This window comes from Porites lutea, chromosome 9 (assembly GCF_958299795.1).
Source record: "Porites lutea chromosome 9, jaPorLute2.1, whole genome shotgun sequence".
Classification (NCBI taxonomy): Eukaryota; Metazoa; Cnidaria; class Anthozoa; order Scleractinia; family Poritidae; genus Porites; species Porites lutea.
The window spans coordinates 502,638-513,295 of NC_133209.1; the positions used below are offsets into that span (position 1 = coordinate 502,638).

Below are 10,658 nucleotides of genomic sequence, written 5' to 3' on the forward strand. Positions count from 1 at the left end.
TTAAAAAGACGGAAATGCTAAAAGAAGATAAATTTACTCCCACCCCCTCCACCATAGGCACACACACTTCACACGTCCCCTTCGCTTCAGCTACATGTCTAAGAATCATGAAAGATGTTTTTTTTCGCGGCGGGGGGAAGGGGGGGGGGGGGAAAGGGTAATTTTTAGAGTACTTTCAAAACAGTGATGGTTTATTAAAGTCATGAGGGAGCATCATTTGTTGATTTCCATCAGAAATGATGTGAACTTTTATTCCAGTTACGCCAAAACAGGAAAGCAAAACAAGCTGACTTAAAAAGCCTTATGTGCTTTACTATTTAGCGTTTCATTGTCCAGCTCTCCAACATATCATGCAATGAACGATCTCTGAAACATTGGCCTCGCTGAGTTCAAAAATTCAGTTTTCCATTGACTTCTGACATTTTGCAAAATTGAAGGTTATTAAACCGCCCTGCGGATATATCAGGCAAGTATGACGCGTACGTCGATGATAATAAGCACAAACAAGACTCGCTTGCAATGGTTCCTTTGACCTCATGAGCTTCTTTTCCGGTTCGCGAATGTAGAAAGCGAACAACAAGTGCGGAACTATGAAGTATAAGTCACTGGCATGGCCATTGACGCAGGTTAGGGTCACAAGCGCCATTTCGTCGATCACCAAACCTCACACTTCGTCCGTGGATTCATGGTGCTATTTACAGGACAGTTAAATGCCACGGAAAACTCTTTAAAATTAGAAAGCGTCCCAATAACCCTGAAACAGAAAAGTAAATTTATTCTCATTTCCAACTGATATTATAACACAGTATTACAACACATGCAAGAAAGGTTCAGCCCTTTTGCTTGTTAAATACCTTGCTATCAAATTGAAACTGAGCTGTTATTGTTTTGTCTGTTTTCAGTCAGTTCTGCAATGTTGTTACTCCTCAGTTTTAGCGCTCCACCTCATTCTGTTGTAACTTGTGCCTGTGATCATTTTTTCAGCAAACTCTGGGCCAATAGATTGGTCCCAAATGACATTTTTACCGTGATAAACGGCCTAAATAATCTCAAAAGCAATTATGAACTGCCATGAAGTGTTCAACGTTTGTTTCTCAGATACAGGGGAAAAACCCTTTTAATTTGTAAAGAAGCACTGAGCAATTTTACCTCATCCACGAATAAATATCACTTAATTTTTCCAAGACTTGCCTGAACTTGGGGGGAGCATGAATCTCACTCAATGTAGCAATGTATTCCGTTTTTTGTCTTGCATGACTGCAGTACTCCTGCAAAAATGATTACAAACACTCATCCCCTAAGAATCCGTTTTTATTTACTGCGTACATAAGCAACACAAAAGATCACCTAAAGTCAGCCACTCGAGGCCTGTTTTCCAATACTGTCTTTATAAGATTCCGTATAAAACGGCTGGCTTTTTTAAAACCTTTTTCGGCACTGCCTTCTCAAAATACCGAAGCAATAATTCTGTGTTTTCATGAGTCGAGATCCATATGAACTGTCCGGTTTCATCAGTTTGGGAGTGTTTCGGAGGCTGGCCTCGCCGGTTTCGTAACGCGTGTTTACACTATCTACCAGTTTCACGTTTCTGAACGTCTTTCGTAACGCGTGCTTACACTATCTGCCAGTTTAGTGTGGATGGACGACTATAATATTAAGATAAAGGCACTATTTTAAAATCGGGTTGTCTATTTCGTGAAATATACTATGTATGTTATTTTGTTTTTAGTCCTGACCTGTGCATATCCAATGAAGAACAATTGTTCGTTGCTGTATTCCAAACCAGGAAGGAGAAATTCCTTGTTACCAGTCTGATGCAGCCAGTCGTGATAAGCCTTTGAGGAAGTGAGACAAAAACAAATGAACTTAGACCCCATTTACACGGGTCTGGCGGACGAAACTTTTACATAAGCAACCCGTTTACGCGGAACAATGCAAAGTCTGTTACAGACTGCAGTACTGTTTGCCGTTGATGAAAACTTGCACGGTTCCGCAGGTCCCGTGTAAACGAAAGGCGTTCACGTTTTTGTCCATTCAAAAATTTGTCAACAGAGTCATTCTTAGCCGTTGCTGGCTTTGTTTTACTAGAAGAATAATGTAATTCAAAAAATTTCATTTGGAACTCGAAACAAAATTGCTTTACCCAAATTCACGAATTCTTTTGACCGCTTGAGTCATAGAGGCAAGGTCTCAGACTTGCCACAAGTCGAGCTCAGGAGTTTCTGTATAAGCCGCCGGCAGAGGGAGCTTTTTCAAGCAAGGTCTGAGCTGTTGCCAAACCTCTAATGATGGTGATGTCAGGACGGAGAGATGTGCACTTCTTCAAAGAAGTAGCCTGTTTTTTGTTTTTCTGCTCACATTTCATTGCTCCGTCCACACCATCTGAACAGCTGGAACAGCCTGGTTATCAAAGAAGCAGCAGCGGTAGAGAATGAGTTGTTGAACATATATGAAAATGATCAACCCATCCCTGTTGCATTATTTTTACTGAGTTTACACAGCCCATGGACTAGTCTAGAAAACGCATAAAAGTCATAACAACAACGATCTGTGTGATCAAGAGCCATAAAAGGACAGAAACGGAAACGTCCAGTCTACTGAGCTTTTGGGATACGTGAATTGCACCAAAGTTATTTTTAGATCAATTAGACGCTTGAATTTAATCGGAAGCGGGTTCCCCGAGAGGTCTGCAAAGTTTTGTTCAGTGTTGTCAAGAAAGGATAATGTGAGAGAATAATGGCGTCGCGTGTGGAGGTGCGGGCGAAAGCGATTTTGTTAACAACGAAAAAGGTTTTATCTTGAAAGATAATCGAGATAATCCAAAGTGGGAGCTAGATTCCACGATTTCGTTGAAGCTGACTGATTCGCTGGTGCGATGAATTACTCAACATGAGAAAACGGCCGACGCCACTACAACACAGAAGCACTACCCAGAGCTGGGTAGTGACGCGTACAAGAGTCTGGAATTTCTGCTCTCGTTTCTCCGACGTCATTACACGGGGAAACCAGTGGTGGCGTTTTTAAATGTGGGCTGTTTTCTCAGACTATGATTCTTCACCCTACGGTAAAGTATACTATACTAGTTAACTGGTCTATCTGAGTGACTAAAGTATTCGTATTTACAGTTAATATTAAGGTTATTGTAATAGTAACGTTACTTACAAAATACGACAGCTTTGTGCCTCCATTATCAGCTATGTTTTCTCCAAGGGTCACCTTTCCACTGATCTGCAGCAAAAATGAAAGAGGTATATAGGAGGCCGTATCATTTATTTTTGAAATCTTAAGAGCGCCTAACTCTGAATTCGAGGAAACCTCACCAATTTCCACCACTACCACCTCCCCGTCCCCCTCCCCCCCCCCCCGTTAAAAAAAGGGAAAAAAAGAAAGAATAATTTCACGCCAGAACACTGTTTAATTTAAATGGTTAAATCACAGAATTTCGTCGGTTTAGAGCCTCGACAGTATAGTAGTTAGAAGGACATTTCGATCCCCCATAATTAAGTTACCACGAGAGTTAAGGAGGATAAAAGGCAAGCCTAGGGAGGAGGGGGGGGGGGCAGGGGTCTACAAAATGAAGCCGCTTACCGGATACTTTCCTTGCACTTTGTATTTGGAGTATTGCTTTTCAATACACTTTGCTTTCTTGTTAAATTCCTTGACGGACGAATTGGACCACCATTCTTTCACAATGTCTCCATTTTTGTCAAATTTTCGACCTAGTTTGATGAAAAAACAGCCAAAAGTTAAAGCATACGTTCATAAGCTAATAACAGTTAGGAAAAAGAAAAACAAGATGAAGCTTTCTGTTAATGCAAACTGGATCACATTTTGTTTTCCCGTTGCGTGAGTGTCAAAATGGGATTAAAAGTCTCCCGTCTTCGATGGTACCTTCAAGTTGCTGTTTGTTTTTAAGACAGTTTTGTCCGCATTTTAAGATTTTTCCAGTTTCGGTCTTTGTAACTGTAAATTGGTTGTTCAGCCTTTATTTACTAACCAGTGTTGTCAAATCCATGAGTTATCTCATGTCCGATAATGGACCCTAAGGCTCCGTAACTAAGCGACCTGCAATGGAATAAACAATAAACCAGTTGCTAATGATGCACACTTTAAAAAAACGGGAACGACCCATCTTTTCCTTCGTCCTCCCCGCCATCTCACGTAAACCTCACTGTCTTTTTCCAGGCAGGTTTTTATTGCCTTGAATAATCAATGAGTCGACTTCTGCGTACGAGCTTTTTTTTCGAAAGACTGTTCATGCAGTGCGTATCGAAAATATTGTGGAAGGCGCAATGGGAATCAAAGGCAGTGGGGTATTGATTGTTAGACTTACCGTGGAATGTTAGCAGAGTAGAAAAATGGGGACTGTAGAATACCAGCTGGGATAACTATCAAGGGGAAAAGTAAAAGGAAATCAGCATTGGTGAACTGTTTCCAGTTTTGAACGAAACAGTGGGAACGTTAAAAAACAAGTAAAAACAAAAACGGCCAGCTAGGACAGCATCTCACAATTCGTCTGTTTAAACTTGTCACCAAGATGATGTCACTTGATGGCCATAATCAAAGGCGGTGACATTGCATTGTTTTATCGCGTTTCTTGGAAACATTACCGTGCACTGATTGGGAAAAGCGCTGGCGGAAGGGATTCATATGTTAATGACGGAAGGGTTTAGGGTTTAGTGTTCAGCTGGGTGTTTAAAACTGCATGTCCGACTGTCTGCCAGCTCTTATTTAGATGACTCGGCTCCGAGGCTCTGTTGCTTACCAATCTCATTTTCATAGAATTGATACATCGCGTTTATTGTTTGAGGAAACATGGGCCACCTGTAAATACAGTAAATACACAACAGTTTAAAATATACAGTATTTTGAATTTGATTGATTGATTGATTAATTGAAATGTATGAACTTTGAAAACGGTGCTATGGACTGAACCGGTGAAATCCACCCCCATTCACGGATTCAGCAGTGAAAAATTCTTTATTTTAAAAATTTTAAGTAAAACCATTGGCTGGTTACATTAATTTCTTTTATAATTTGATGTCTAATAGGTGTAAACAAGATAAAGTCTGTCAATTTTTAATATAAATTTAAAAGACAGATTTTTCTAATCCACTATCCTTGGTATTATGATATCTCAGGTGAATCGTTTGCAACTCGAAAATAGATCTCAGTAACAGTAAATGTAAAAACTTACTTCTCCTTGTCGACGGGCTTTCGCAGTTTGTTAAATAGTCGACGTCTCACCCACTTGTCTACTTCCAGGTTATTTTTGAAAAACTTTCTGGATGCAATCCTGAGCTACGATAACAACAATATCATGATGGTTATAAACTACTGACACTCTTGAATTGGATAGTACTGGATGTCGAAAGGAGTTTTCTAATTATGTTGGCTTTGATTCTAGGACCCTCAATGAGAAACCGCTCTATGTAATTTATGAGAATCGAACGACTTACATTTTTAAAGCGTGAGACAAGTTCCTCTGGTTGCACCACATATTTCGCGTAACCAATCTTGCTTCCTAGGGCGTCCGCCTAATAGATTGAAATAAAGCCATGCACAGCAATGTTTCAATTTATAAATATTTCAGTCATGTTCTAAAAAATGTGCACAAAAATATTTCACACCATTACAATATATTGAACACACAATTTGTCTAGTTCAAGGCAATCACAAACGGGCTAATATCAGTTGCCAGCGAGGTAAAGTAGCCAGCATCAATGTCATTTGCAATGGAGCAATGGAATACGCCTCACACTGACACTATATTACTCTCTCTAAATCCATAGCTACTGTACTTTTGTACAGTGAGAGGGAAGGAGGATTTGATTTGCAATGCATGGAATAACATATTTGCCTTTTCAAACACAGATTTTGTCGTTTTTTCATCGATCCATTCATGCTTCTTTACTCTATTCTTGAACGTCTTCATTATTTCATTAATCATTGTCTGAGTCTGGAAGGCAAAGAAATATATACAGTTACCATGGCTCTAGCTAACAAAGAATATGGCGGAATATGATAACTTTCGATCGTTAGGACCTGGAACTCTTGATAGTTATACTACAGCTTAGCAAGGGAACAACGAAAAACAAAAAAACAAAAAAAAAAGCAACAAAAAAAAATCCGCTAGGCCAGACCCTAACCCGGTTACGGTCCCCGAAAAACCTCCCCCACCCCCCTCCTGGATGACGTCCTTGACTATAGCAGTGTAGCCACTATGTTTTCCTTGAGTTTGATAAGCCGTAGCGAAGGCTTTTTTATGCTAAAAATTAAAACAAAAGGAAATTGTTGTCTTGGATCGCTGTTTAACAATCTCAACGTGCATATGACCACACCCGATACTCTCGGCATCAATCCAACAGGAATCCAAGGCACAATTATATTTCGCATAGCTAGTTTCCAACTCCCCTTCCCTTTCAATAAAAATCAAAGAAAAGAAAGCATGAGGAGCGAGTGAAGGTGGCGAAATTACTAACACAAATGGCCACAAAATTGCAGATTAATACTAAGAAATGGCTTGTCTCATTCTATGTGCCACATCAGAGCTCGTCAGATAGACAGCAATACCAAACTCGTCACCAGGGCTCTAATAGTTATACCTTTTCAATTGCCGATTGAGCAAAGAATTTACTGACGTAAAGTGAGCCAATGGGAACGCCCATATTATCATTAGTGATGCCAGTGCAAGTCCGCCATCTTGGATCTGTGTCTTCGACTCCAGAGATTCGCTCATTGAACTTTGCTCGGGCTTTACGGAATGGACTGGATAATAAGCTAATTTTATCTCGAATCATTTGCCACACCACGTAGTTGGATAGTAACCTAGAAATACAATTATCGCTCTTATTACTAAATGTTCACTACAGGATTCTTCAAAGGAATGAGAAAGTGATCTTGCCGTTGAATTTATCGTCACACACTCTCAAAGTTTATGTTCAAGGCCGTGAAAACAGAGGGTAGCGCGCTTAAGAAGTTACCTCTCAGGGATATTAATTTCACTTTTAGTTTTCCACATTCTAGGAAAATTTCTCTCAATGTTCACCTCAGCAACAGGTGTGTCAGTGAACACTACAATCAACCGTCGACCTTTAAGGCGGACGTTACAAGAGACGATCCGCCACGTCGATTTTTAGTACAACAGAACTAAAGTTGTGTTGCGCTGTGTTGCGCTAAAATCGTTATTGCGAATCATCCGTTGTAACATCACCTTTACAACTCAATCGAATCCTTCTCTTACCTCAGTGAGGATTTGCCTAGTTCCTAGGCCTCATTATTCCGCGCGGCCTATGCGTTTCGGATCACGCCGTCTGAAATGAACTGAACTAGAAGGCCTGAGAAGACGCCGTACAGGGACTAAGCGAGGATATCTTTTGGAAAATTCCAACTCACATGTCTAAGATTCTGTCTACGGTTAAGTTTGCTTGCAACAGCGGGGAAAACAAATTGTATTTGGTGGTATATAAGCTTTGTCTTTCTGTTACTACAGAATGTGCGCAGAGTTCCTCCCCTTTTTGTTGAGCACAACAGGCAGATGATTAAAAACGATACTTACTCTTTGGAAGTACTTTTTAAAAGTTTTGTCATTTTCTGCAGATATGATGGCGATGTAGCTAGCACCACCTCTGTTTTAGTTACATGTGCTTCTTTAAATATAGCCCGCATGTGATCTAACCAGGGAAACTATAAATCAATGCGGACAATTTATTAGTCACAAGGGTAAATTTACATAAAGACACAAGAATAACACATTTTCCCTTTTTTCTGTTGAAATAAGCTATTATAAAGTCTTTCGAACACCTGAAAACTCCCATAGTATAGCTTCAAGATATAAATTTCTGAGGAAAAGATGGATCAACGACACACAGGCACCAACCCACGACTTACCTGACCCGTACCTAACGCATGCGCACAGCCATGTCACCCCGGCAGTGGCAGCCGTAGACAGTTGTTTTGCTAGACTTTCTCAAAGTCCTTCGCTTCACATTTCCGGTTCCGGTAGTTGCCGCAGAAAACAAAAAAAATCTACCGCTGCCGCTTCGAGCTCGTGAAAAAATATGAGCTTGACTTGTAGACAAGTCTTTTGTTTTGCCATCAGCACCGTACAGAGGTCCGACGGCTATGCCTTGCCAGGAGCCCATAACCCGATGAGCCCTAATAAGCGCGAAACAGCTTCCCATGCCATTGCCCGGCTTATATGGCTCTGCGCACGTGTAAGGTACTGGCCAGGTCGTGACGAGTAGTCGTGTCCATGTGTCACTTTCTGTAAGGAATAAAAGTTTTTCCATTAATTTTTGCAAGAAGAAGTCAGACGTAAAGGCCAAAATGGCAACCAATAAAGTAGAGACTAGGAGTGTAGATTTCTCTCACCTGTGGAACAAGTTTGATGAGAGTCTTAAGGTTCATTCTTCGGTAAATTCCTTCTGCTTTATCCTCAGCTGAGGTGGTGAACTAAAACCATCAAGGAGAAATGATAGATTCTCACTATAGCTTATTACGAGGGAAGCACATATTACCACGTACCCGGGTAGGATTGAAATGGATTTGTTTATGGTAAAAACTGTTAATCGTTCCCTTGTAATCATAGAGCTGTCACAACATAAAAAAATATACTTACCTTAGCCAGTTTTTTCTCAAAATCAATAATTTCGCGCATCTTTGCCGTTGTATTACATTTTGTTCCAAGAAGCTTTGCGACAGTAGACATGTAATCTACATAAATATCCACCATCTACAGGGAAAAAATAAACAAATGGCCGAATTTCGTGAGACAATTGCTCCATAACTGACGTGAGTGGTTGGGGGATAACCAACGTCGTGAAATAGCCATGAAAGCGAACAAGGTGTGTGTGTCTAAATCAGCAAAGAAGCGATTTACTGAAATTGGCACGAAAGCAATGTAGTCAGTCAGTCAGTCAGTCAGTCAGTCAGTCAATGATTCATTGATTAAGAATTAATTATGAAAAGTAAAATACCAATGAAGCAAAAGCAGCGCCGGGGTAGATGGTTGCTTTGGGACTCTCGAAAATTTTTCGTCTGTCCCTCCCTCGTATATCACCCACCCCCCCCCCCCCCCCCCCATTTGGTAGAAAAATATGTGGTACTTGTCTCCTACTCTCCCCTTCTCAACTAAATAATGTTTCTTACCTCAGGATGTTTAAAGTAAATTTCCCTTTGTAGACTCAAGCCGGACTGATCAACCTAACAATATTACAACAAATATTGGTCATTAAAATTCATTTTCCTAAAGAGTAGTTCTCGTGCTTAGATCTCACCCAACAGTGTACGTTTGAAAAGGAAGTCAGTCTCTCATACGCTTGGCCATGTTTAATATAGGTAAGATGGAAGACAACTTTCAATCATACGATCCAAATAAGACTGAATTTTGCCACTATCTCATCAGAGTTTGACTAGTTGACAGTGCCTAGAAAACTGAACTAAATTGCACGTCATTGATGACTTAACTGTTCCAAGGCCATTCTATCTCCAGCAGGTAGCGAGAAGTGAACCGCTGTTGGGCTGAGCCGAAACAAGTCTTTAACCATTCAGGGACGTCAAGAATTCGGAGGTACAAATGAGCTGACTCGAACCAAGTTGGGAGGAAAAAATGCCAATCATGACCCACTTAAGTTTATGATTAAACTGAGTATTCTTACCTTTATTAGGTGCTTTGTAGAATTAAGGTGATCATTTGTGACTTCGACAGAGAAGAAAGGTGAGGCGGGGTAGTATGTACTTTGGAGATATTTTAATACTTCATGAATGTCCCAAGCAGACTTATTCCAGCTTCCGTCATTACAGATACTCCAAGAGCCAATTTCTCTGATAAAATCTAACATGGGTTTGGCTCCCAGTCTTTCGATCGCGACAGTGTCCATACAGGAGCTGTAAAAGTCTCTTGTTTTCACCAGAGCCTCGTTCTGAGGGGCACCATCATGTGACATTTGAAGAAGTTCGTAAATTTCTTTCTCAATATCTTTGGAAAGTTTAGTAAAAGTAGAAAAATCATTATAACTCTTAGGGATTGGATTCCTCTTGATCCAGCCCCCGCAGGAAAATTGAAAAAAGTCACTACAAGGGTTTACTGTGGAATCTATACTCTTCTTAATGTATTCCGCAACTTGGATGCATTCATGAGCTGTACATATCTCCGAGTTTTTTCGATTGTGGACGTCTGAAAACATATACAAGGCTCGCTTTTGCTGTTTTGTCGAGGCATTTGGGTTATCAAAATGGCGATTGAGGACAAGTACCAAAAGTCCAACTGTACTAACACTTAAAAAGGCCGATACGATGAAGGCATATCTTCCCAACATGTTGCCCTTAACGTTTACCTGCCAAAAAAAGGTGCTAGGATATTTTCGATTTCTCTCCAGAACAGCTTGGCTGTAAAGTATAACTTGATTAGGGCCATAGAAAGTTCATTTTATCTGGGCAAGCTGGGCAAGATGATGTATTTGTCCAAAATGTTTGTAACATCATATCGTATATTTGGCGACACTGAGTGTCGAGCACCTGTTGGTCACATTGTACCTGTTTATTTTACCTGTCACTTTTGGAATATCAAGTGATCCATGAAATTATGCTTTTCCTTGCAAGACGAAGAAGTATTCTTTAAGAAAAATGCTTTGCATATTGCTAATTTTGTGTCGAGT

At 40.3% G+C, this 10,658-nt stretch overlaps 1 protein-coding gene across 1 annotated transcript; it reads right to left on the reverse strand.

The window, feature by feature from the left end:
• Positions 1-222: 222 nt before the first annotated feature.
• LOC140948222 (endothelin-converting enzyme 2-like) lies at positions 223-10,426 on the reverse strand. Its single transcript, XM_073397443.1, has 17 exons — positions 9,660-10,426; positions 9,151-9,204; positions 8,621-8,734; positions 8,374-8,454; positions 7,559-7,686; positions 6,606-6,828; positions 5,861-5,959; positions 5,460-5,537; positions 5,198-5,301; positions 4,766-4,824; positions 4,334-4,388; positions 3,998-4,065; positions 3,589-3,719; positions 3,163-3,228; positions 1,737-1,835; positions 1,192-1,268; positions 223-754 (listed from the first exon to the last, which is right to left on the reverse strand). The coding sequence occupies exons 1-17, from the start codon at positions 10,317-10,319 to the stop codon at positions 655-657; spliced, it is 2,196 nt and encodes a 731-aa protein (XP_073253544.1). The 5' UTR covers positions 10,320-10,426; the 3' UTR covers positions 223-654.
• Between the last annotated feature and the right edge of the window lie 232 nt (positions 10,427-10,658).

What these genes read in the sequence shown, in the direction of transcription:
- LOC140948222 (XM_073397443.1), bottom strand. Translation starts at nt 10,319, where the DNA reads ATGTTGGGAAGATATGCCTTCATCGTATCGGCCTTTTTAAGTGTTAGT. An exon ending in TTGTCTCACGCTTTAAAAAT is followed by an intron (nt 5,302 to 5,459) that starts GTAAGTCGTTCG and finishes TTGTTATCGTAG; the next exon opens with CTCAGGATTGCATCCAGAAA. An exon ending in TACTCTGCTAACATTCCACG is followed by an intron (nt 4,066 to 4,333) that starts GTAAGTCTAACA and finishes ATTCCATTGCAG; the next exon opens with GTCGCTTAGTTACGGAGCCT.